General features: G+C 39.2%; 2 protein-coding genes and 1 long non-coding RNA gene across 4 annotated transcripts; 1 reads left to right on the top strand and 2 right to left on the bottom strand.

The window, feature by feature from the left end:
* Positions 1-1,104: 1,104 nt before the first annotated feature.
* tax1bp3 (Tax1 (human T-cell leukemia virus type I) binding protein 3) lies at positions 1,105-5,527 on the bottom strand. The gene is made up of 4 exons (XM_017714310.2): positions 5,323-5,527; positions 4,401-4,520; positions 4,210-4,287; positions 1,105-2,848 (listed from the first exon to the last, which is right to left on the bottom strand). Exons 1-4 carry the CDS (start codon positions 5,359-5,361, stop codon positions 2,708-2,710), a joined length of 378 nt encoding a protein of 125 aa, XP_017569799.1. The 5' UTR covers positions 5,362-5,527; the 3' UTR covers positions 1,105-2,707.
* A 1,829-nt stretch (positions 5,528-7,356) lies between these two features.
* Positions 7,357-18,075, bottom strand: nr2f6b (nuclear receptor subfamily 2, group F, member 6b). 2 transcript variants are annotated; one of them, XM_017714312.1, is made up of 4 exons: positions 16,371-18,075; positions 12,701-12,795; positions 10,123-10,701; positions 7,357-8,309 (listed from the first exon to the last, which is right to left on the bottom strand). In XM_017714312.1, the coding sequence occupies exons 1-4, from the start codon at positions 16,637-16,639 to the stop codon at positions 8,035-8,037; spliced, it is 1,218 nt and encodes a 405-aa protein (XP_017569801.1). In that variant the 5' UTR covers positions 16,640-18,075; the 3' UTR covers positions 7,357-8,034. The 2 variants fall into 2 exon arrangements, with proteins under 2 accessions (XP_017569801.1, XP_017569800.1); XM_017714311.2 differs by having other exon boundaries at positions 10,123-10,704; positions 16,371-18,074.
* On the top strand, positions 17,875-27,365 carry LOC108437298. Its single transcript, XR_001858601.2, has 3 exons — positions 17,875-18,013; positions 23,079-23,138; positions 26,097-27,365. It is a non-coding gene; the product is annotated as an uncharacterized LOC108437298 (long non-coding RNA).
* The last annotated feature ends 19 nt before the right edge of the window (positions 27,366-27,384 follow it).

Below are 27,384 nucleotides of genomic sequence, written 5' to 3' on the forward strand. Positions count from 1 at the left end.
GCATTGCTGCAAAATATTACGCACCCAGGAAAGCCTAAGCAAGTGGAATGGACCATGCTTCCCCTGCAGAAGCAAAGAATGCACGTAGCAAGAATAAATGGATTGTTAAGAGGTTTTGTTACATGTATTCAAGTTTACAGTAATCGTTGAAGTTACATTCTAGTTAATGAATGCATGAGCGAATGTGTGAAGGTCAACACGTAAACACGCTAGCACAGTGATACATGAATATTCACACATATGCTGTCATAATGAATTCATTGTTTACTCATTTTTAGGTTCAGGTAATTTCCAAAACAACTACTCTAATTATACACTGACTATTTGATTACACTATTATACACTGGTACTATTTGAGGGGTGGATCATTCTCAGCACTGCAGTAACACTGATGTGTTGATGGTGTGTTAGTGTGTGTTATGCTGGTATGAGTGGATCAGACACAGCAGTGCTGCTGGAGTTTTAAACACTGTGTTCACTTACTGTCCACTCTATCAGACACTCCTACCTTGTCAGCCCAACTTGTAGTTGTAAAGTCAGAGGCGATAGCTCATGTGCTGCAGCAGTTTTTGTTGATCATCCTCTAGTTCTTCATCAGTGGTCACAGGACGCTGCCCACAGGTTGCTGTTGGCTGGATATTTTTGGTTGGTGGGCTAATCTCAATCAAGCAGTGACACCAATGCGTTTAAAAACTACGGCTGCACCGCTGTGTCTGATCCACTCGTATTAACGCCACACACACTAACAAACCATGTCAGTCTCACTGCTGAGCTGAGAATGATACACCTCCCAAATAGTACAGGCTCTGTGAGGGTCCCAGGGGGGTCCTGACCACTGAACAAAAGACCAATGGGGGCTAACAAAGTATGCAGAAAAACAGATGGACTACAGTCTGTAATTGTAGAACTACAAAGTGCTCGTAATTGGTAAGTGGAGCTGATAAAATAAACAAAAAGTATAAAAACAAGAATGTGTACCTAATAAAGTAGCTGGTCAATGTACAGTTCACTCTTTTAAAGAGATAAAGTGAATTATTATCATGCCTTATTGATGTATTTACATTTTATTTTTGAATAAACCTTTACATAAAACTATAACAATGATAATGTTCAATGTGATTTTATTCTGTGTGCATATGACAAAAGGAGGATGCCTGTAGCCACATTAAGAGATGAAAGTGAAGGACCTCGCTGTACTGCAATGACTGAGCAAACAGCGAAAGGTCAGGCAATAGATTTGACGCTTTGAAATGTCACCTGATTACTTTCAGCCACACATGAAGACTCGCCAGAGCTAAAAACACAGTGGAGGCCAAAATTAGGTCCAAGTAGGTGGTAGACAAGCATACAAAATTGCACTGGCCACTTGGGCCAGTAAGCCAAAGAATCTTGTAGCCAAAATTAAGAGCCAGAATTACAGAAATATATGCATCCTATAATGACTCAAAAACAGCAAGGTGTTTTTTGTAAAAGAAAGTTTTGCAGTGGAAAAGGATTTGCAAATGACTGTATTCTGTTTTTATTTATGTTTTACACGTCCCAACTTCACTGGAATTGGGGTTGTATTCTGGAGGTTTGGTAAGACATAAAAAAGCTAAATGAATCACCAGAACATGTGGCCACTCCCATCACAGGCTCAGCATTTTCAGTGGCCAAAGTGTGAAATGTTGTCAGGGACACCAGACACGCAACATAGCCCGGGATCCATGACAACAAACACAATGTTAAACAGAAATATTTCACCACATTCTAAATTACTACTACAGGACAGAGTCTATGATATGGTATGGTTACCTTATGGCTGCCAATCAATATAATAAGAAGCAATAGGCTAATGATTCTTTTATTTATTAAAGTGGAAAAAAAATATATAATTTTTTTTTATACAATCACATGTCAAAATCTATCAAGAAGATTTTGAACAAGACAGTGTAGAAAATCCTGGGGAGTTGTATGATCTGCAAAAGTCAACTAAACAAAGGTAGTGTGGTTATTGTGTGGTACCAAAAAAGCCTTTATGTTCTGCTATCAAATACAGAATAATTCAGTCTATTTGTTAATTTATAACAAAAATAAGATAAAGTATGAAACATTAGGTTAAAAAAAAAAAACAAACAAGCAGACAAAGAAGAAAGGCACCAAATAGGAAATGAAAGAAATAATTAGTGGTCTTTAAGCATTGCTGAAACAAATTCCTTGGCTTTGCTCAAAACTCTAAAAGAAAAATATGACGGCAATAATTAATTATTTAGTATTTTATGTTTGGCTGCGTATAACCTTTGCAATCAATAAAAGAACTACAAGGTGTTATCAGACAGTGAGAAGCCTATATGCATGCAATAATCAACCACATCCACGTTTTCACATATTGCAACACTACCGCATTACGTAGCTCATCATTACTGTAGCCGTTTTGGAAGTGATGTGAAATCAAAGCTATGAAATACATATGAACATTTTCCTACTGCACAAATACTTAAAACAGATACCATTATACTGTAACAAAAATAGCTGCAAAAAATCATTGGTTGAAAATGTGTCTCCAGGCTTTATCTGCATCTAGAAAACCACCTTAAACGAAATGTTGAAGATGCTACAAGGCAATGACAGCTGATGTTCTTTGGCTTCATTTTACAGTATATATGAAAAGTACATTCGGCAGCATGATTAACGAACGACATTCAAATAAAGGATTTTCAGATTTCCACTAGCGTGGCATCATGGACTGTCTAACCGCATCCTGCAGGGATTTTCTGGTCACCAAGAGCCTGACCACATCTTCAGACTTTTTTGTTAGCCTTTTCCGTGCTTGGTCATGTGTTACCATGGTCATATCCCAGCCGTTCACCTGTGATAAACATACAGAAAATTCAACACATGAAATGACACTATGCACAATTACACAAATGTTTGAGCACACAAAAGCATTAATGCAGTGTAACGAAAACTACAGGAAAAGCTGAGCCCAACTGTTACAATATTACTTTAATGCTTTTGATGCACCGCACAAACCATACAGGTTTTCCAAGACATGTCCTTTTATGGAATCAGGGCCGTTACAAACATGAAATTCTACATGATCATTTTCACAAATAATTGCCAATAATGATTTGTCTTTTTTGTTCATTGTTTAACTGTACAAAGTACAAACCTATAAGTGGCCAAATTATCTGATATAGCTATACTGCATCCTAGTTAACACTACAAAGTTACAATACACTACACCCCCAGCGACCCTGACGGAGAAGCGGCTTAGAAAATGGATGGATGGATGGATGTTTCTTCAGAGAGTGAATGAAATAAGAAACAAATCCCTTCTCTATTTGGCTGTTTTTAAGAAAAGCTGGAATGAAGCATGGTGGAAACTGTCTTTTCATAAGCTCCCACATGTATGTGCTACTAAATTAACTCTCAGTTGCTACAGGAGGCACAAAGCTGACAAGTCAGATATTGTTATAGAAAGCATATAGTAGCACAGCGATTTCATGTCTTTTCTTCATACTGTGAAATGTAACACGTGCCACTAAATCTTCCTGATGAGACTTACAACTTTGAGGCCAAAGCAGAAATACAAACCGAAGGTTGGTAGCAGCCTCTGGTGGATGGATAGTGTAATGAAAATACTTAAACTGAATAGGAATAGAAAATGTTGTTTAATATTTATATAATAAAAAATGAAAAGCAGAACAAAAAAGAATAAAAGAACATTTAAAAAAACCAATTGAATAACACAGACAATACGTATATGTATTTAAACAAATATCAAGAAACTCATTGTAAAACGTATTTCTGTTAAGGTCAGAAGAAATAAACAGTAATTGTGCATTTAACTGTGTAGAAGTGTGTTCTCTGTAGATGATGTGTAACGTTTTTGTGCGTTCCTTGTAGATGATGTGTAACGTTTTTGTGCGTTCCTTGTAGATGATGTGAAACGTTTTTGTGCATTCTCTGTAGATGATGTGAAACATTTTTGTGCATTTTCTGTAGATGATGTGTAACTTTTTGTGCGTTCTCTGTAGATGATGTGTAACTTTTTGTGCGTTCTCTGTAGATGATGTGTAACTTTTTGTGCATTCTCTGTAGATGATGTGTAACATTTTTGTGCATTCTCTGTAGATGATGTGTAACATTTTTGTGCGTTCTCAGTAGATGATGTGTAACTTTTTGTGCGTTCTCTGTAGATGATGTGTAACTTTTCAGTTTTCCTACCTGCATTATTTTATCCCCCATCATAAGGCCTGCAACATCTGCTGGTCCTCCTTTCGACACCCTTGTGACATAGATGCCCTGTAAAAAAAAAAAAGCAAACAATAATATTCATGAACTGAACGGCTCGCTGAGTGGTTAATGTTTCGTACCATTCCCAGAGACTGAAGGTATGTTTGTTCGAGACTTCTTACCTTGTCTGTTTTGTCCTCTGAGAATGGATTCTGTGCTGGATCTTGGTCAATGCCTCCTCCAATGCTAAAACCCAGTATTAAATTGTCACCCTCTCGTAGTTTAAGAATCTCAATCCGTTGCTGAAAGAGACAAAAAAGAGCTGGATTAGAATCTGATGCTAATCTCGAACACAGTGACACAATCAAACCTCAGCTATGCTTTCCTTATATGGCTATAACGACACTACCTGTGAGGAGTACAGGCAAACCACACCTATAGTGTCATTTCAAAACTAATTTACTAACGACCGTCTCCTTTACATTTTCATTAATTTCATAAAAGTACCTCTGTGCGCTTTTTTCATTACAAATACAAAGCAACAAATACACATACAGGCTGCCCAGCCCGTTAACGTTAGTGGGTTAGCGAGATGCTAATCGTAACAGATTGTTTCGTATCTTGCTTGGTAACATTAACTGTTAGCTTGCTGTGTCGACTTGCAAGCCATCTAGTTAAACAAATGAAGAGACATTTCTTGATCCCAGTCCAGTCACGAAAGTTAGTTTAACGTGTACTCGACTTAGAAATACGCCCAGTTATTAACTTACGTTATCTAGCTAGCTAGCCTACTTCTAGAAGAATTGGAAGTCAGTCAGAAGCGCAGGTAGCTAAAGCTGGCTAACGTAACAACACGGGCAGCTCCTACTAAACTACGTTACGACGAAGTAAAGTAACTTCCAAACTATAAAAACCCACAAGCACTAGCTAATACACACGCATCTATTGGTAGGTCGTCAGTTTAGCAGTTTTCGCTTCACGACAAAACACGTTAACGTGAACTGTTCGCTACTTTGCTCAGCTTGAATGAATAGCGTTGGATGGCTAGGCTAGCTTAGCTAAGAGCAGGAAACTTTGTGCAGTTCAGCATCAAACGGAACTCACCACTACAGCTGTGACAGGCTGCCCTGGTATGAAAGACATATTAAAAATTAAATACAGAGGCCTCTTTTCTCCTCTGCCTACAGTGAACAGAATCTCCTGCTAGGTTTCAGGACCGAGGGTCTGCGGCTACACCCATGAATGACAACATGCAGATGACATGCTGGGGGCAGAGCCAGAAAACAGGGAGCGCCGTGTCCCACACGCTCGGTCACTCCTCCTCTGTGTTAACGCCGTTAAATATGTGATTTAAACAGTGATGCGCTTTATTGGGAAAAAACGAACCGATCACTACGTTTTAAAACATTGAGCCTGTGCGTTTGTATGTAGATTCCTCACTATCAGCGGGTTTTGATGCATCAACCGCTGAAAACATGACAAAATACCTCACACTTAACGCTCATGTAGATGCACAGAAAAAAAGCACAAAGGAAGGTCCGTGAGTGACCCCATCGCGCCCCCTGCCGGCGAAAGGGCACAGTGAACTCATATTTACAGCCAGCCAGTCTAGAACTCAATTTTTTCAAGTCTTTTGTTGGGAAAAATAAAAACGACACCGTGAAATTGGATACAAAGTGGCAGCTGCACTTTAATTTAGCTTTGTAAACGACTGGCAGTCTATTAATATTCAGGTCTGTGGGATAAAAATCTCAATCATATTTTTTTATCGTTTGTAATAAATAAACATAACATTCCTGTCGTAAGAAGTGGTGGTGATGTTGGGGGAGGGTGATGATGATGCAAATTAGGGGAGAAGTACCGTGTTGGTGTTTGAGTGGGCAGAGAATTGGGTGACATTCATCATCTGGTCTTTAGGGGTTTTCGAACAAAAGACTTGAAGGCATTCAGCTCCAGACAGGCTGTAAATGTGACTGAACTCACTGTGGCCTTTTAACGCAATGCGATAAACTAGTGGCCAGCAGGGGGCACAATGGGGTCGCTCTTTGACCTTCCATTGTGCTCACTGTGCATCTGCATGAGACTGAGGTGGTTTGGCCACGTGTGTTTTAGCACAATGCACGAGCACTGTGGCTCGACAGAGCCATTATAATCTGCTCTTCTATGATAATTACCACTAAGATTAAAATATAAGTGGGAAAAACTCTATTAAGCTGCCTTCTTATTAGTCACAGAAGCCAGCGAAGGAGAGATGGATCTAAAGCTGGATTGCCAGGTGTAACCACATGTTAACATAACCACTAGCAAACCACTGAACAAACTAAGAGGGTCAAGCGCCATTTGTCAAGCATTTTAATAATCAGATTTAGCTAGGGTTGAATCCCTTATGCACACATTTAAGTGGACAGACTGCTTTTTGGCATGATTTCACTTCTGTTTTCTTCAGCTTGAGCAGAAGTCCTTGTTCCCCAGAGCTTCCTCAAATTTCAGGACACCATGTCAGATATGAGCCAGCAACCATGTGGGTATCGATGTGAGGCACTACTGCACCACATGCTACAACTTTCATACAGAGAAAGAGCCCCAACAAGAACTTGTTTCAGGAGTCTATGTAGAGGAGAGAGGATGTGCTTATGTTTAATAGAGCTCCCATTTTGGTGCCCCATTACAGTAATGGTGCCTTTAGTTGAGGCTTTGAGCTCCATAATAACCTCTTGATTTAGTATTCAATACTTGCTTTCACTTTGGACAAATATCAGTCACACACATATCAAATCCCACCTCACTGCACCTTTGTGGTTATTTCAGCCCACAGAGATTATGGTTATTAAAAAAAAAACATGTAAGGGTTGCTTTCATAGATATTAAGAAATAATTCCAGGTGAAATGCTTGCCTGTAAAACAAATTGTTACCATCTTGGCCCATCTGGGAGTGAAAATGTGTGTTCAAGATGTTCACCTACTTAGTGCAAAAATAGTGCTCATTAAAAAATAAAAATCGTTGACTTCACTTCAAAAATGTAGAATCCCAGTGGAATTCAATGACCAAAGAATGAATTCTTTAATTAATATTTTGTCTTTATTATTAGTATGCAAAAATATTGGATATTTTTCATGGTCGACAGTATGAAATGTTTGTTTTTTTTGGACCCAATTAAGTAGGAGTACACAGAACCTTTCCAACAATGCGATGCATCACAATACATTATTCATCACTGATTTTTCAAGTAACTGGTCAGGCTTCCCAAATTTCATGAAATAGCATTGCAGTCCACGACAATACCTTCATGAGTCTTCATCTAAACTACACTTATTATAATAAATCATATAGCAATTATGATTCTTAAGGTACCAAGAAATCTCCCGTAATATCTCATGTTTAAAGCTGGACCGAGGTCTTACATAATCACAGAAATGAGATTGATCAGCTCTTTAGGGCTGCAATCCCATCAGTTTATGTTTCCTTGTAATTACCTTACAATACTTTCTGTCATTGTTCATCGTCAATGGTCTGCCATTGTGCTTATGCATGTATGATAGAGTCACCTCTGTGAGTTTCGTTCATTTCGTTCATTTAAGTAAAAAACCTGAGGTATCCCAAACTTGAGTGACTCGATAAATGCACCTAAGGACACGTGACAGCATTCTGACCTTTTATCCTTCACCATGTACACTAAATGAGCAGAGAGGTGTTGCAGAATATAACACAACATGAACATTCACGCAGCGACTAAGAAATCACATACTGAGAACCTATAAAGCCCACACAAAACATGGAAGTCAGTCTGAGCAGGTGACCGCAGCTAGTCAACTCAGCTACTGTCCGGGCACATAAGGCCAACTAATTGAGCTGCCTGAGAGCTGCATGTCTCGGATGAGCGTCTCGATGGGCGTCTTGCCAACCAGCCGCATGAAGAAGAGCTGAGAGATGAGGTTGGCGGGTACGGCTCTGAGCGAGGGCAGGCGCAACAGCAGGCGGCCGAAACGCTGCGGCTGGGTGGGATACTGCATGCGCTCATATTCGGTCAGGGCCACCTGGGCCTTCTCCTGTAGACTCTCAACATGGGCTGGGTCTGTCAGTCCACATGCATCTATTGAAGACACATATACAGAGGTTCAGGGGCAAATTCCAAGACACAGCTGGCATATAGCGATTCCACTATATCAAGTCTGATTTATGAAAAAAGAAAATTTTATTTTGGCTGAATTATCTGGCTGGTTTAGTTTTTAGTTTTTATTTTATATTCCAGTATTTCTCAAATAGTGCACCTAGTCACATCTGTATTCAATGTGTTATAAAAAAAATCTGAATGAAAGTCAAACCGGCTCATGGTGAAACTGAGACCTCATGATGCATTAAATCATCTCCTATGGAATCATAATTCAATTAAATTCAAAGACAATGGAATTTTCAGCAACATTTTTAACCTCCCAAACCATGAAGGCCTGTATGAGGGTCCACACTTCAATTCTTCACTGTAACTACACAACTTACATATTATTCCATATCTATTATGTACTAAGTCTTAAAATTGTGAGTAATGAGCCAGCAATTTAAGAGGTTAATTTACAACAAATGGCCATTTCATAAGCAATGACTGTGTACGGTCTCACTGATGGTTTTTATATTTTTCATACTGTGCAATTTTTAAGAACTGTTTTTTGATAACATTATGGTTTGTTTAAAAAAAATAATTAATTATAAAAAAAAAAAACCAAAAAAAAAAAAACCAACATTTTCCCTTACTCCAAATACAACCAAAAACAGCCAAGACATATCTGTTGTCCAAAGTCGGCTTCTCAGCTACTACAGATAAGAAGTCATTTTAAAACATCCAAACTTATACTGGATCAGTTAGTGTCAATTTTAAGCAATAGGCCATACAGTGTTAGAAACCATGTAAGTATACCTGAGATTACTCAACACCTAAATGCAGTTTTAGGCCAGTGTGCGATGAAATAGGTATATAGCCAGGACGATGCTAAACTGGTGGATGTAAGCTTCCCTTACTTGTAAGCCAAATTAGTCTTGTAGTTCCAGTGCAAAGTTAAGGAAGAAAACTTCAAACACCAAACATGTCTTAGTTGATGGGTAAGTCACAATTATTTCATAATTGCCTGATTGCAATTATTTAAGCTTACTGCAATTATCTTTCATAGTTCGATTCTACAATCACAACAAACAGAACTTAATTATATACATTTTATCAGCAGAGGCAAATTCACGTAAAAAACAACAAAAAAAAAAAACAGAAAACATTTATCATCATGGGTCTTACAAAAACAACATAAGTTTTAAGTTCTCACTTGTAACACAGCGCTGTAACACCTTTAGAAGGCAGTGGTGATGTTTGTTTATTTGAGCTAAAGTGGTTTCTGATTCAGTATGGAGCTATTAAGTATAGACTGCTCTTCTTAGCTGTCAAATCAACCAATATGGCAATTTTAGGTTTGTTCTATGGGTGGGCAATATGGAAAAATTATTATATCATAAAACTAAAGACATTTTCATGATACATAATATGTATTGCAATATTTTGATACATACAAAATGCACTAGTAGTGCCAGATTAAAAACTGCATTCAAAAACTTGGTGCATAGATTTTTAAGATTTCACAGACTATACTGCACCTTTCTCTATATATAGATGATATTCTTGAAAGGCTCAGGAAATCATACTGTTTTCACATAAAATGTATCATCATGAAAATATTCCCATTGCCCACCTCTTGTTTGTACATTAATGTAATTTAAGACTTAACTGTTGATTGTACTTAATATGGCAATCATCATGGATATTATATGACAATCACTTGGAGTAAAGTGAAAATTTTCAGTTGAACAATCACTTTAAAATATGGTTAAACTGCATTTTAAAAATTAAATAAATAAAATTCAGCTACCTGGAGAGAAGAGGGCGATGGCTTTCAGGCAGCTGTATTCAGCGGAGTCTACCTGCAGCCGCGTCAGTTTGTCCACCTGGTCCTGGAAGACACGAACCTGGTCCATGAAGGAGACCACACGCTCGGCGGACATGGGTGAGGCGTGGAAGCCGGCAGCAGCCAAAAGCGGTGCCATGTGGAGCGGCAGGGCCGACTGGGCCGCATTCAGGATGAACAGTTCGCTCCAGCTGAGCCGCAGCAGAGCCACCTGCTCTGACACAGGCAGGTCAGGGAAGAAGGGAATGTTCCGGGCCCACTCAATGATGCTGAAGAGTAGCCGGGCTGCCAGCTCACAGATGTTGTCGATCCCCATGACGGCACTGTTGCCTCCACCGAGCTGCTGGCCACACTGGGCTCCGTAGCGGCTGTTGGGGTAGGGCTCAGCTCTCAGGAGCTGGGTTATAAGCTCGGGCGCAGGCTGACCATTGAAAAAGTCACCCCCCATGGCTGGTCCACCAACCCCTCCACCACCACCACCACCACCAACCAGAGAGGTGGGGCTGATGCCTGAGTGGGATGGCGGGATGCGCCCACGCTGGACTGCTGCAAGGAAGAAATGCAAATGAAGAAAGAGAATCCAATTAACTTAAAGGAGTAATTCAAGCCCATATTCCCCAATCTAACTGACCAGCCAAGAGATGTTTAAAGTTTGCTTCTTTAGTTTTGCACTGGAGCTATGTGGCTAATTACGATAGAACAGTAATGGAAGATTATGTATACTCAAATCATCAACCAAACTGTTATCTAAAATATAACAAAATTCAAGCTACAGGACGGTTAATACTACTATTTTTAAGCTATGCAATGTTCATCTGACCATTCCATACAAACATCAGACACTAAACCTGTTTTAGCTGATCAGCTTTATTTTGGATAAAAGAGAAGTCATGTACATTTAGTACATGTACATTTACAGTTTAACCTGACATTAGCTAGTTATATAGTAGAATGAATCCTTCTGCCATCAGCTTCTGAAAATACAAGAACCCTTTGTTATCTGTTTATTCTAAGGGTTGGTGTCCTAGATAACCTGGTCAAGGATGCACTGTAACGTCCAGAGAAGAGTGAAGCGATGTTGACCTTTTTGTACACTTCTACCATGGCATTAATTTAGTGGTCTTGTGGATTTATAGCTGGCAGTTCAGTGTTGGACAGCACGGCTTAGAGAGGAGAACTGCCTCTGGCACTGAGCCTGCCAAGGTCACATAAGGACAGAGGGCTAGACTCTGGACTTTTGGTTGAAGGCCAAGGTAGTCTCATAATTGGATAATAGATGTTAATTAAACAAACAAATTGACTTTCAACAGAAAAGCTTCATGCTTAGCACCACAGTAAAAAAATTATGAACCCATTTCTCTGCTCAACACAGATGCAGTTAAAACCCAATAAACTCTTATTGTGTTCAATAACAGGTAATCAGAAAAAGGATTTTTAGGTAGTGCTTTACTAATCTTTGAAAATTATACACCATAATGCCATTTCCACACTTTCACATTTACCACGGCTGCAATATTTGTAGGTTATACATTTCTTTTCCTAGATTTGCCTGCTTACATACTGCAGTTTAGAAGCAAGGGACAAAACGACAACACACAAAATTCCTTTTAGGACTGTATTAAGGGCTCAGATTTTGAAAAACAAATAGCTCTCCCAATGTACACAGATGATACTAACGAAATCACAGATTCTCTTTGTCTAGAGACAAAAGGAGTTTTACTAATCTGGGACCATACAAAACTGTCTCTGGCAGTTATCCTGTGAGTATGTAACACTGTCTCAGTTCACTCTCAAAAATAAACGTGACAAAAAGAGTTATTTGGAGTGATGCCATAAAAAGAATCACTTTCGGTTCCATAAAGAACATTTTGATAAATCGTTGTTTAAAATACATTACTGTGCAAAAGTCAGACAGCACCTTGGACAATAAATTTGCTGTTAAAACAGCTATTAAGTACAGGAGATAAGTCTGAATACTTAATCAATTTTCATAAGGAAAGGGAAAAATCAAGAATACTGAAGGAAGAATACTGAAAAACTTCAAAACTGAATTTCGAACAAGGTGATTTCTATCAAAATTGTCACCAAACAAACAGCACTTAAAGCGTTCATCTTAGAAAGACAGGAGAAAATCAAGCTGCTTCAGATTTGAAAAAATCCACAGGTGGTTCTGTCCGTCTTGCAACCAACTTGCAACCACCCCAAAGGGGAGGTGTGGAAAAATATGGATGCAGATGTCTTTGACATCAAGTCTGCTGAAATAACAGCAAGGTGGGCACATGAAATACTAAAAAAACCCGTCATATTTAGTGATGAGGCTTGTGTGTAATCTTCTGTTTAATATGTTTTCTGCTTCCTCGTGCATTAAATTAAATAAATAAAATTAAATAATATTAAATAAATGTAGGGTGGTCACTGACTTTTGAACAGTACTATATAATGCACCAATTAATCCGATTTCCAAGAACTGTACTTTCAAACCAAGTATGCTAATTTTCTTAAGAGTATAGATCAACATCCCTGTGAAAGATGAGATACTTACCCTCTTTTCTCATGCCAACACGGAAGCACTTCTTCAGACGACAGTACTGGCACTGGTTGCGATGATGCTGATCGATCTGGCATTCTCTGTTTGATCTGCAAAACACAACAAAAGCACGAAGTCAGCATGAGTCTTGCACTTCTTGGCCAACTCTGGTTCTTTAGACGACAATCTACAGTCAGCATAAGAGTACTAAATTTTTTTCCCATTTATTGTATTGCCATTGAGATGAATCTCATTATACTTCAGGTTATCACTAGACGAGCCATTTACTGGCATTTCTCAGCTAAGAGTGGCTCCTCTATGTAGCATCATCTGCCCTTTAGTATTTATCTAGACATAATGGCAAATTTTATCATGCCATTACAAATTACTGATATGTCAAGGATACACAATACCTGCACTAGCACAAAAAGCACATGTTCTTTCATCAGCTCACTGCTCTCGACAAGGTTAACATGATTTTTTTTTAAAAATATGAATGTCTACTTGCTGGTAAGATGCCAGTAAAAGCATGTGAATATAATATCATATTCAGTAATGGTAACAAAGAACATCCACTCCAGTAATGAGCAGAGCAACCCATGATAAAGGCATTCCACCAAAAGGCAACTGAAGAGTCAGTGCTGATCCCTGGCTCTAATTCATCAACATAGCCGGGTTGCTATGCACCCCCATGAATCGACCCCTGAGATGACTGGCCTTGGTGGTGTGTCGTGTTTGAGAAGTTATCAAATAACTGGCCTTGGTAAATCATCAGCCCACACAACCTTGACACAGCTGAAAGAACGTGCTTCCATTTGGACATTTCTGTAGCTGCCAGGGCCGCAGGCTTCTTTATCCACTGGTGAAAACTAATTCTGAAACAGCACAGGAAGCTCGAAGAGCAACGTCTCTGTGGATATGACAAACTGGGCATGCTAATGTGATGAATAGGATGAGTAGATGAACTTCGTCGCTCACAGCCAATTGTGGGGGCTTTATGCTGTACTCCTTTATTATACAAGACAATATGACCTCCTCTGGACACTGTGACCAATGCATGACCTCGAGAGCTAACAGCAGCTTTCTTACCCAATAATGAGCTAAAATACAATGATACATTCTTGCTAGTGTTACTGAGCAATGAAGTAAACAAAGAGATTATGGCTGCAGAAGATGTTTCAGGTCACTGGAAGTTCATTCATGCATCTAATACAAGAATCTACAGCATATTCAGATACTGCATGAATGTCACAGGAGCAAATATCTCTAGTCTTCTCCTTCAGCTGTAACAATTTATTCTCTGTTCTGGAAAAATATATGCTTTATATGTTTGATATGTTTTGGCATGTTGTGACTAGAGATGTCTTTGGCAACACGATCACTTTCAGGCATTCATTTCTTGGAGCAGCACAGTGTATATACACTTACAAATATGAGCTGAACAGTAATATTTTATGGTGTTGTAAAAAAAAACATGAAAGCAATGTTTTGCTGATTTGTTAGCCTGTATTTTCGCCACCTTGCTGTGCTGAAACAAGTATCTGAATATTGATTTTGGTAATCAAATCATGACACCTTGAACAGTATTCAAGTACGCAGGCACATCCCTAATTGTAAACAAAGTTGGGATGTAATGAAATACTCAGAATTTGGAAATGAATTATTTGTATTCAGTTCACATTACATTAAAATGCAGAACTCAGAATTTGGAAATGAAGTATTTGTATTCAGTTCACATTACATTAAAATGCAGTATGTATTGTTAGAATACTAACCAAATAAAAAAAATGCAATTGCTTTTGCCAGACGGACCAAAGCAGGCAGTGCCACATAAATAAATGAATCAATCAATTAATGTTGATCATTTCAGAACTTTATTTAAATCATGTGTCATGAAGATATTGCAAAATGAAAAGCTACATTAAAGAAGAGTTTTTCCATCTGTCCTACTAAGCCATATTCTTATTATATTCTAATTTTATGCATGTATATGTTACCAAACACATTTACAACTAATGTATTCACTATTGATCTATTACTACGTTTTTAAGTATTCCACCCAACTTTGATTGTAAAGCACATACACAAGTACTGTATAATTTTAATGAACGGATAAAGGCATCAAAGTGACATGTATTTCTGCAATTATACCACTATTTACATACTGTGACAAGATTATTATTAGTCAGCTCAAACAGCTATTAACTTTATGGTTCATAACCTAGCAACAGATATCCAGAGTTCACTGAAAGGTCACAAATGTTTGTAATAATGTATTGTTTTTAAAATGTTAGAAGCATTACAGTCACTTACTATATTGGCTCAATTAGTTCATTTCCTTTAAGCTCTGTGTAATAATACACGGTTAGATCAGGTGATTACGGAGGAAAAGGTCAATGTTGAACCGAGCGCTAGTGCACACTGTCGCAGCAACAGATCAGGCCTTAGTCGCTCTCTTTGGCATTTGGTTACCAATCCAGGAGGCTTTAGCGGGCCCATATCCTACAATTTATTGCATTTTATTCCTCCCTGCCGAGGCCCACTTATGTTAGTGTTAAGACTTATACGAAACAATCATGATTCATTTTACATGATTATTTTCCCATTAAAAAACAGACCATTTTCGTTACAGTGTTTTCAAGACTGACATAAGCAAATAAGCTCTGTTCTGATTGGCTGCCCTGTATAGCACCTCATTCGAAAAGCACTCCAGGTGGAATCACTCCTCATAACTTCAGTGTGCGTGGGCAGGACTAAACTACTGTAAGCTGAATAAGTGGGTACATGTAAACGTGTCAATTTTCATGACATTGAATTAAAAACTCCATATACTCAAGCTTCCATATAAGAACTATAGACTGAGGAGTATGTTTTGAAACTTCAGCAATGTTTACATACTACATCCAAGTTCTTTATTTTAAAAAAAGTGAGGAAAATTCTGTTTTCTACAATATGGGCCCTTTTAGTTGTGGGGTGAATACCATGTGCTATTATTTCCTGCAACTTTACTAGCATTTTATGGAGTAAAATTATGTATGTTCTATTTATATTGTGGTTAACAATTAGGATAAATCTCTAATCTCATGATTAAAATGTGATTCATTAGGAGATTCAGTTCCCCATGAAATATTACATTTCACCAGGACTGGTTTTAATTCTTGAGATACAAATTAGAATTTTTACACTTTATGTTTAAAGCCCATTTTATTTTGGCGAAAACATTATAACATACTGAAGATATGTTCATAATCCATGGTGACATTCCAAAATCAATAGCAACCCTCAGACCCTCACATTACACCCTTCATTATGCGTTTTATTTTGCATCAGACCAAGACTGTCATCACTCCTTTTCTGGGAGATACACCTTCCTGTAGAGTTCAGCTGTAACACTCAAGACACCTGATGTAGCTCTTCACAAGAGAATGACTGAGAGAATCAGCAGGTGTGATCAGGGTTCAAACAGCACTCTGCAGTAAAGCTGCACAGTGTCATTATCAGGATATTGGCTTTCGTAATATTGATATTGCAAAAGGCTGCAATGGGCGAATGGATTCACTGACCAATCACAGTGTACTTTCCTGTGTGCTGTGAGCATAATGACTAGTGATTTTTTTTAAGAGAAACATTTTAATTAACATATGTAGCAATATAATTACACTAAGAGTATGGCATCTTCTCTTACCTGCAGGTGTAGCTGAGGTTGCGGCGGACGCTCCTCTTGAAGAAGCTCTTGCAGCCCTCGCAGGTAAAGACACCGTAGTGCTTGCCACTGGACTTGTCCCCGCAGACCACACAGTCCACCACACAGATCTTGTCGTCTTCTCCCCCCTCTGCATCACTGTTCCCTGCCTGTGGGGAGCTCTCATCCTCCTCCCCCTGCAGGTAGCCCTTCTCCCCCAGGCCATTGGTGCTCCCATTAGGGTTGCCCCATCCCCCACCCACCATGGCCATCGCTGTGTTGCACCACCAGGGTTTTAGAAATGACCCCCCAGACAACGCTGAGTGTTCTGACTCGCCCGAAACTGCGTAGATGTGTGAGAGTTCAGGCTGCGGACATCAGCCTGCAGCTTTTCAAATGTGAAACTGGCTCTAAACCTAAGAACCCCCTTCAAAAATGGGCCCAATACCTTCACAGCTGTTCAACACTCTTCTTCTAGTCACACTTTTCTGAACTTCTTTTTCCTCCCTGTGCTCTTTAATCAACTTCAAACCAAATCCTCTTGAAAACAGCCAGGTTCAGAGTTCAGAGCCTGAAATGCACAGCCTGCTCTTTTAACAGGAAACAATAAATTACACATAAACCTGCAACATAGACAGAGAACAGACACCCCCAAAAACACAGACACACACAGACACACACACGGAAAACAGAACACCACTCGGAAACTGGGGCAAAAGTGAAGCGTCTCTCAAGACGAAGCGAAATGGCACATCTCAGCACACAAACCCTGTGGCACTTTTATCAGGCCTGCAAAGGACAGCTGCCCTACCCACAGGGTCACCAACAAGTCAGACCAGTTCTTGGTGCGTGCAGTGTGAGTAGTGTGTTCAGAGTGTTCTCGTTCAACCACACAGCTGTTTTCAAGAAAGCCACCAAACACTGATCACACAACCTCAAAGTCTTTCCAGCAACTTCTGCACATTTGTGTCAACCCAGCAGTGCCTGCTGTAACTCAGCTTCACATAAAGTAGTCATGCTGGACTCCCAGAGCTGTTTGGAGACTACAGGACACAGAATGAGAGCCTGTCTTCAAAACACAGCTTGAGAAAGCCTGCTAATGATAAACAGAGTTCTCTGTCTGCCCCGCTCTCTTTGAAGGATCAAAGTTCAAGGAAGTCCTCACACACATAAACACGCACTCACGCACACACGGACGCACACATACATACATTCATAAACCCTCCCTCCCGCTCGCGCCGTGTCTTGGATCTTTCTCTCGCGGGCTCGTCCTCGCGCTGCCTCTCGCTCTCGACAACGTTCCGAAGGAGAACAGCAGCGTTCGGCCACTGAAACTGACGGTTATTTTCTTCAGCACGCAGACCTCAGGTCCGTCTTCTGGAGCCTCCCTGTTTCTCTCCCTCCTTCCCTCCCTCCTTCCCCCTCTTGTTTTGTCAGCGCTCGCCCATCCAGCAGTAACGGCTTCCAGGGCTTCAGCTTCCTCGCATTCCCGGAAGCTGGACCGAAGCAGTTGAGCCAATTTGCGTCGTCGCTTCTTGTCTCCGTCCGCGGCTAAGAAGCTAACCGAGAAAGGCTAGTCCCCCAGACGGCCAGGGGAGAGGAAAAACCGAGCTGGCTCTGTGGCGGCGAGTGGTCAACAAACCCTGGTCTGTTTCTTTCTTTCTCTCTCTCTCTCTCTCTCTCCCACTCTCCCCCCACCTCTCTCTCTCTCTCTCTCTCTCTCTCTCTCTCTCTCTCTCTCTCTCTCTCTCTCCCCCCACCTCTCTCTCTCTCTCTTTCCGAGCGTGTGTGTGTGTGTGTGTGTGTGTGTGCTCAGGGATTTGACACTGCTATTCAAGCCCTGCGGTTGCCATGGCGCCGTCTGCCTTATATGGCCATTGGAGTCAAAGAGCAGCGAGTGGGCTGCCGAGGGCTCAGCGCGCGCGCGCGCGCACACACACACACACACACACACACACAAGAATGTGCTGCTGCCGTCCACGCTAAAGCCCTGACCCCGTCCCTGCCTCCCCCCACACACGCTTTCGCACAAACACACACACACTTACAGAGGCTATTAACCCCGACGCAGCCACAGCATAACAGGGTGGGCAGTCAGTAGGCTAAACATGACCATATCATAACCTAGCAAACCGCCAGTTTCTCGTAAAAAAAACAGGATGATTTTTTTCCGTCACTGTCTATTTATGCCCACTACCAACCCACGTAAAAACAATGGACGCGGCTGTACCTATCTAACGAGGGTTAAATGCTGATTCCACTTTTTTGTTTCTTTTACATTTAAGCATAATTCAATTGTTAAGATGTAAATAGTCGCTCTGCGTGATTTGCTGTGGAATAGCTCATTGTGCTGTAGGCCTAACTCACCCCTTCAGATTTCTTTACCGTGGTGGAGACAGGAACCTGGAGTCTTGGTGTCTAAAGCAAGCATTTTATTTACTATCCAAAACCACCACTCCTCATTTTTATGTGATGTGGAATGCTAAAATAGTGGTGAATTGCAAATGCAAATTTTCTTTGCGTATATGTTTTTCCTTTTAACACCCAGCACGAAATCTTAAAATTGATTCTAGGCTGAAAACCCTATCCCAAAACTGTTGTAAAATGATGTTTCAGACAACAGGCAGCAGTTTTATAACCATTTCATGGAATAACTTTCTGTAAGAGAGCTATTAGAGGCATTAAATGCTTCAGGATTCTGGTTCCCATCATCACCGCTATGAAAGTTATGACTCAATAATAATCTCTACAATGGCATTTTACATTAAACTGCTCTGAATGACTGTTTACATCTTACCAATTTAATTACACAGATATTTTGAAAAATCAATGGAATTTCTTTTTAATAAAATGTTACCCTGTTATATTTCTTATGTCACGTAAAGCAGGACAGTGGGGGAGGAATGTCCCACCCACCTTTACTTCTTGTAAGTTAATTTTCGCCTTTCTTGTCTTTTGCAGGATAAGATGGTTGTCAAAAAAGAACATAGTGAATATTATTGGTAATATTTCCCATTACATTGCCCACAAACTGGGCCAAAGTGGGACTAGTTCTCAGACTGGGAGTTACATGATGCAGACCAGCCCTTCCCAAACTCTAGCTGTATTTCTCCTACTGTGCACATGCATGCACATACACAGCAGAAAATAACTTTTTAATCTCCATCCATTTTCTAAACCACTTCTCCGTCAGGGTTGCGGGGGGTGCTGGAGCCTTTTCCCAGCAGTCATTGGGCGGAAGGCAGGATACACCCTGAACAGGTCGCCAGTCCATCGCAGGGCAGACAGACAGTCACTCACACCTAGGGGCAATTTAGCATGTCACATCGACCTGACTGCATGGCTTTGGACTGTGGGAGGAAACCGGAGAACCCGGACGAAACCCACGCAGACACGGGGAGAACATGCAAACTCCACACAGAGAGAACCCCAGTCACCCAGAATCGAACCCAGGCCCTCTTCGCTGTGAGGCGACAGCGCTACCCACCGTGCCGCCCCTTTTTAATCTACTTCATTTATTACTCAGTTATATATTATTTCTGTGCTACACTGCGATAACCAATCTAGTGCTGAAATGAAAACTGGCAAAAGCTTTTATCTTAAATGTGCCATAATCATGACAGTCAATAGGCTACACACCAATACCAAATAGGTTAAGATCAGCATTACTTGCTGTCCACCTGCTAGAATATGTCCTCATTCTCCTTACGTTTATTTTCAATGGTGGACAGCAACAAAGTAAATATAATTGGTTACTGTACTTAAGTAGTTTTTTGTGTATCTGTACTTTACTGAAATAGTTCCATTTTGGGTGACTTTGTACTTTCACTCCATAAAATTTCAAAGTCAGATATCGTACTTTTTACTCCACTACATTTTGTGAAATCTGTTGTTCCTTTTGGTTTATGTGTATAAAAACCTAACATATCAAAATGAATGAAGCATGAAGCGAGAACACCAATCAGGGCACAACACGCACTTTGTTTTGACCTGTTAGACATACCAATACAGTGCAAGCACACGGTTCAACGTCAGTGCAGCGGCATAAAATTTTGGGAGTCAACATAAATAATGAACTATCCTAACTTTGTGTATATAGACCACAATATAGAAATATGTACACATATGCAGTCGTGACTGACGTGTCACTAATTAATGACATTCTATTAATAGACCAGTTTACCAAGAGTGACAATGGAGTATTTTCACCTAAAATGAGTTAATGAAGCAAGTCTTCTTTCAAAAATGACAATCGGACATTAGAGTCATAATGAGTTTTTTAGTGCTTTTACGTTTGATTACGTTACGTTACATTTGAAGGCAAATACTTTTGTACTTTTACTCAAGTGGAGGTCTAAACTTCTACTTTTGCTGGAGTAATATTTTACCTTGGGTGTCTCTACTTTAACTCAAGTACATGGGTTAAATACTTCATCCACCACTGTGTATTTTTTATTCTTGTCCTCTTGGTGCCCCCTTGTTTTTCTGCAGTTCTCCCTGCTGTAGTCTGTCTTCACGTAGTTCACGTATGAAAATTGCTACATTAATAATGAAAATAAGGAAAGAACTCTATAAAGCACTGTTGTTGTGTACCAAATTACCATATTCACATCATAACACTGAATTTGATACACAGATCTCTCAAGGTTGATGTAATAGTAGATAGTAATCCATCCAAATGCTACTGGCCCACCAAGACTCTCCCGATTATCCACTCCAGCATTGCCCACACTGATCATACTGCATTGTCATTATAGGGCATTGTCATAGGGTGACTGTTTGTTATGCCAAAAAAAGGCCCTGTCAGTGTACAGCATCACTTAGTGAAGCAGGTAGCCTAACATCTAACTTCACTACATTTTTTTAATATCAACATTATGTGCTTATTATCTGTCTACACTACACATCAATATGTGTAATTGCTGGTAATAATATTGTCAATTAGCAATTAAAAATAGTTCATTTTAAAGCGTAATAGTTTTAAAGAAGAAATAGCAGATTATTTCAGTGTTGTCTGATACTATAGGTTTCAATAAAGCTACAGGAAAAGAAAAGTGGTATCTCTAGGTGCCATAGCCTCTCAATGTTGGTCCTCTCCATTTGTCAGACCTGATTTGCACCCTTGCTTAAACCAACCAGTAAAACTGTTGTGTATTTGGGTTTCAGTTCTTGTGGTGAGAATAGATCCTTATATTTTTGCGTATTTTCAAAATAGCTAAGTAAAATGGTGTTCACTTTCCAGCATCCTGGTTTAATGGTGCAGAAGTGTCTGTTTCAGTGTAGCGGGAGGTCATCAGTGGGCTTTCAGAAGTGTTAATCTTGAAGCATGACCTTTTCTATTTCCATTTTGATGATTAATAACGTGCATAAAGATTGGGTTGTGTAAACGTCAGTGTAGCTCGAACTGCACGTATTTTTTAATTGTTTAGTCACTTCAATTTTATCTTCAACAGTAAGCATAGAGAGACACTCACAGCTAAATTATGCTTCTCCTGACCTGTGTGGTGTGTCCCTCTAATGCCTTATAACTTTAGTATTTAAGCTATGAAGCATGTCAGCTTATATAACACAAGAGCTAAATTGATGTTCGCTTTCTAACTTCTCGATGTCGTGGTGTAGAAGTGGTTGTTTCGTTGTGGAGAGAGGTCATCAGAGAGCCTTCTGTAGTGTTAATCTGAATTACAGCAGCTCTTTGAGTTAAGCTTGTGTGGAGGAGGGGAGAGAACAGACCTGACTGCACTCCTCGCTGGGGCTCTAATGAATTACATTCTAATCCTAAAACTTCATTTAACCACCTAGGCAGAGCTTTTCAATGGCTGTCATTTTTTTCTAAACCTAAAATGTATTTCAGTGTAGATGCCTATTGCACTGGTAACAAGCCCTTTTTCAAAATTAGATATTTAATTTTCTTACTACAATACACACAATGCTGTTTAGAATTATACATACACACACATATATATATAAAATTCACAAATAAATAAGAGTGGTTGATTTGAAGTGTTTTTTAGATTTGTATTGAAAATTCTGAGCAGTTATTTATACACAAATCAATAAAACCAATCAATAAAACCTTGAAATTAAAATGCTTATTGGCACATAATTGTTGAACTGACCAAATCTTTTTTACAGTGTAGTATACAGTTTTATACAAAAGGTTGGGCACCCCCAAACAAACTGTGTGTTGTAATGTTACTGTGTGTTACATATCCTCTACTAACAGACACATGTGCATGTTTAATGTTTAATTCACAAATACGCTTTATTTGCCAAATTTAACATCTTGAGAAAAAAAAAAAACATAGAAGGTGGTCTGTGTAAAAGTTATGACACATTTAGATCAATTGAAATTGTGCACTAGAACTGACAGAAAAGTGTCACATTTAAATCAATTTTAAAACAAGAGGATGTGTTAACTTTTTTCACTTAGAAAATCAACTAAACATGTCATTTAACTGGGGTGTTCAAACTTGCGTATGCTGTCTATTAGTTGTCAGGTGGGATTAAATAACATAGAACTGAAAACCTCAAAAATAGGTGATATAGATATTTTCCAGATATTTAAATTGTAGGTGGTGCTTTTACTTGGGTCTGTTATGCCGTCAATCCTCGTTGTTTGCTTTGTTTTGTGACTGTGTGTGTGTGTATGTGTGTGTGTGTGTGTGTGTGTGTGTGTGTGTGTGTGTGTGTGTGTGTGTGTGTCTTCTTAAGATTGGACTGCTGGCCTTTGAACTGCACAACAGGAATGCAGCTGCTCTCTGCTGGAGTCTGGTAAGTTTGGATTTGTGCATTCTTGCATTCTTACACAGTGAGCAGTCACTTACTGGCAAAAGGAATCATCACTCCACTAAGTTGACCCCTTTTGTACAGTGCACTGAATGCTTTATGTACACCAAAGTTTCATGCAGTAGTCAATGCTTTCTATAGCAACACCAACAAACATTTATGGCAACTAATTAACCTCATAAACTATGAGGCCTCTATAGGTTCAGTCATTCACTCTCATAATGGTATAATGTACATATTAGTTACATGGTAGTTGGCAAATAAGACATAGCAGTTATTAAATAATATGGTTTAAGATTAAAGGAATTATTTGGCTAAAAACTTACATAATCTTCTGCATCTTTTCCATGATGCAGTCAAACAGCCAAGGCCTGTTTAGTGTCCAAAGTTTGCTTTCTTAGTTTTAAAATGGACCTGAAAGGCTATTTTTGCTGACAAACACTAGAAGTCAATAATCACCCAAATCTTTTTCATTAATACATCCCAAAAACATCTCTCAAACCACATGTAAGTCTTCATTAAGGTTGGCCAGACTTGTCAATGTGGCAACATTGTTTTATTCACCCTCTGTTCAAATTTGACGAAATTCCAAAAAAAAAAAAACTGTTGCAACTTTTTGATGTTGCAAAATTTTGATTCATCCGAATATTTTGCATTTACTGGCCCTGTAAACCACCCTGAAAAATCTGTGCAACCTTATGAAAGATTTTGACGAGGTCTGAGCAGGTTGAGAGAAGTTTTGGGCATGTATTTATCAAAAAGATTTGAGTGATTATTGACTTCTAGTGTTTGTTAGCAACATTAGCATTGTAATTGCAGCACTAAGCTAAAGAAGCAAATTTTGGACACCAATCACGTCTCAACCGATCAAATGCATTTGAGGAAAGTGGAAAATTGTGTACATTTGATTTTTCACCAAATCATTTTTTTAGTAAGTAGTGGTGTTACTTTTTGATATCACAAGAATTGACTTAATTGGGATTATTTAGGAAGTTGATAAAAAAGTCATGAAATCTGACATTTCACCATCAATTTGAACATGGACTTAATAGACAAATGTGAGTGGAGGAATTATTTATACAGCAGTGGAATATAAACAATATAAACAATAAAACCCTTGTTTTTTGCATTTATTTTGACCAACAAAATTGAACAAATACTTTATTGAATATTATTATAATGGATTATGATCTGATTATCCCCTTCAGATTGATGTACCATTATATCAATATATATTTTTGCATTTATTACTAACTGAATAATAACTGCACTTTACATGTTGGTTTCACATCAGTTTCTCCTGATATCTACCCATTGAAACATAAAGTTTTGTCATGCTGAACTTAAGGTTGCCTAGAATAACAGCATGTTGTTCTGCTACATATTTCAAAAAACAACAAAGTCAACATTTCACCTTATAAGAGCAGCCAGGCAGAGGAAGCCAGGCCTAGTAAAAGTTAACAGAGCACAACAGCCATAATGTCACTGCTGCTTCAGGTGTGGAAGAATGCAGCCAATGTGTTTAAACTTTAACCATTTCATGGGCTCACGAGCCACTCGCCTGTGCAACATGAAGCTCTGGCTGTCTTCTTCACTCTAGAGGCCCTCTGACCTCAAGAGAATGGATGAGGAGCAGAAAATAAACAATGCACTGCAACAGGCTGAAACCAAACATCTGCTTGGGTGTCGACAGAGCAAAGACGAGCAATATCACCTTTAACTCTAAATCAAACATGCACTCGTCTGGTGGGAAAGTCACACTCCAGCGCTTGTTATTTAAATGAGCTCATCGCAATCTGATATGAATGGAGGATCTGCTTTGAAAATGAAACAATGCATTAAAGACAGATTTTGCTGTTATTTACAATTACTTTTTTTGTAAAGTGTTAAAGTTTTACAAGATGTTTTGGTTTGTATAATTTCAGGCTTAAGTACATTATAAAATCCCTGTTGCAGAAAGCATTTTTAAAGGTTTTACAGTACTTCTAACTTCTTAAGCCATATGTGGCCCACACAGTTTCTCATTATAATGACTTAGTAAATAATTTATAGTAATAATTAAATAATAAGTCTGAATCTTAAAAGAATTATGTCAATTTTTCCCCATTTTAGGGAAAAACCAAACTTGCCATGTTTTTAAAAGTGTTTCACTCTTCAGTCTATGTATGGAAGCTATGTTGTTATGAAAACCACATTTACAACTTTACCTGTTGAGCCTACAGCATTCTCGCTGAAGTTATAAACAGTGTTTCTGCCTGCACTGCATTTTGAATGAGGTACAGTACAACCAGAGCTGATTTAGGTATACAGTCATATGCAAAAGTCTGAACATCCATCCATCCATTTTCTAAGTGGCTTCTCCGTCAGGGTCGCGGGGGGGGGGTGCTGGAGCCTATCCCAGCAGTCTTCGGGCGGAAGGCAGGATACACCCTGGACAGGTCGCCAGTCCATCGCAGTCTGAACATACCCGGTCAAATTACATGGGGGGGAATGGGTAACAGAACTAAATATGGAATATTTTAGTGCATAATATCTATATATTTGCTGAATTTAACATACTGAAAAATGTGCCATAACTTTTTCACAGGCCACATTTTACATTGTCTTCTTTCTGTAATATGTTGAATTAATTAAATAAGCAGTAAATAAGATAATAAAATATGCAGAAGTGTGTTCTCTGAAGAGGATGTGCTAACTTATTTTCACTCAACACAACGTAACCAGGGTGCCCCCATTTTTGCATATCACTGTAACAGTCTTAATGGTACAGTAACAAGAAGTATAAAGAGATGCTGGAAAATGGTCTTGAAAAAATGAATGACTGTTTTTGTTACATAAACCCACACAGATGGTATAAGTGAACCTTTTTGCCCAGGATAAAAAGCAGGATATGTTATCATATATAACAAAAAAAATGCTGAAAACTTGTCTTGACTCATTTAGGTTGCGACTCACTGACGGCCTTCCTTTTCCCATAAACCATTGAAGCAAACTGTGAATGTGTTATCACTACACAATCTGAGGATGCGGTTGTGGTTAAGGCCAAGACAGTTCACGGGTCAGCTGAGGTTCTACAATCAGGCTCTAATGGACTCTAATGAAGATATCTCTTTAGATAAATGGATTGGGGAGCCATTTCCAACAACAGTAGCACAGCCTCTTCTCCCCTTTACTTTTAAAGTCTGCTAATCCGCCTCTCTGTGTTTAAAGGCAGTGAAGGCCTTGTATTCAGGCTTGAGCTAATTGAGGACACAAATGGGTCTTGGAATTCTCATGCTGTGTTCTACACTGTTTCATTGACGTGTTGGTGTTAGGTTACGGGACGGACGCCATTGTATGCAGTATAGTGAGTGCATAAGAATGACAAGGCATGTTTGGTCGCTTGATGGAGGTCAAACCTCTTTTTATCTTTTTATCTCAATAACAGCACTTCTCTACTGAATGGAGAATGCAAGAGGTGCAAAGGTGAATGTAAAGGATGAGTGTGAGAGATTAATAAAATGGAGGGAGGGAGACGAGAGAAAGGAGGAGGAAGGGATGAAACAGGCTGTATTGACATCTGTGAGAAAAAAAAGAGAGTGAAGGGCCAGAGCATGATCTCTTTATACGCCTTGTGGGGGCAACGTATTTAAATGAGAAACGGATGTTTGGAGTAAATGAGTTGACCTTAACCCTGTGGGTCAGTGCCCTGTGTGTGTGTGTGCGTGTGTGTGTGTTTGAAAGAGAGAGAGTAAGTATGCTTTAGAACGAGGGGGTCCGTATTAATCCATTGCCCACCCTGTGATTGACAGCCTCTGTCATTGTTTCCCAACACTGAGGATTTTTCCCAGGCATTTGAGCATCACCAAACTCCTCACATTCAACAGATGCTGGAGTTTATGGCACCTTGTTTTCCCAGCACTCTTTTTCAATTTGCTCCCTTGCTTAGCTTACTTGTGCGCTTGGGCTGTGTTCTTTACCTCAAATGTATGCATGTATTATATGCAATTGTATGCAAAATATTTAATACTCCCTGGTCATTTATGTTTTGTTGAGATTTTAGGTGAAAATATGTTGATATCCCCTACATAGAACGAACCTATAGCATGTTTCCTGCAAATTTTAATGCACAATTTCTATTCATTTGTTGAGCTGAACATATGGAGAAACAAACACATCAAATATAAAAGGTGCCAAAAGTTTTGCACAGGCCAGATTTTGTGTTTTATTTTTCCCCAAATATGTTAATTCA

Source organism: Pygocentrus nattereri, chromosome 15, assembly GCF_015220715.1.
Source record: "Pygocentrus nattereri isolate fPygNat1 chromosome 15, fPygNat1.pri, whole genome shotgun sequence".
Classification (NCBI taxonomy): domain Eukaryota; kingdom Metazoa; phylum Chordata; class Actinopteri; order Characiformes; family Serrasalmidae; genus Pygocentrus; species Pygocentrus nattereri.

Excerpts from the sequence above, each read along its gene's own strand:
- nr2f6b (XM_017714311.2), bottom strand. The coding sequence starts at position 16,639 with ATGGCCATGGTGGGTGGGGGATGGGGCAACCCTAATGGGAGCACCAAT. Across the intron at positions 10,705-12,700 it reads TGTTGGCATGAGAAAAGAGG|CAGTCCAGCGTGGGCGCATC; the intron begins GTAAGTATCTCA and ends TCTTCCTTGCAG. Across the intron at positions 8,310-10,122 it reads CATCGCCCTCTTCTCTCCAG|ATGCATGTGGACTGACAGAC; the intron begins GTAGCTGAATTT and ends TGTCTTCAATAG.
- tax1bp3 (XM_017714310.2), bottom strand. The coding sequence starts at position 5,361 with ATGTCTTTCATACCAGGGCAGCCTGTCACAGCTGTAGTG. Across the intron at positions 4,288-4,400 it reads CAGAGGACAAAACAGACAAG|GGCATCTATGTCACAAGGGT; the intron begins GTAAGAAGTCTC and ends TTTTTTTTACAG. Across the intron at positions 2,849-4,209 it reads TGGGGGATAAAATAATGCAG|GTGAACGGCTGGGATATGAC; the intron begins GTAGGAAAACTG and ends TGTTTATCACAG.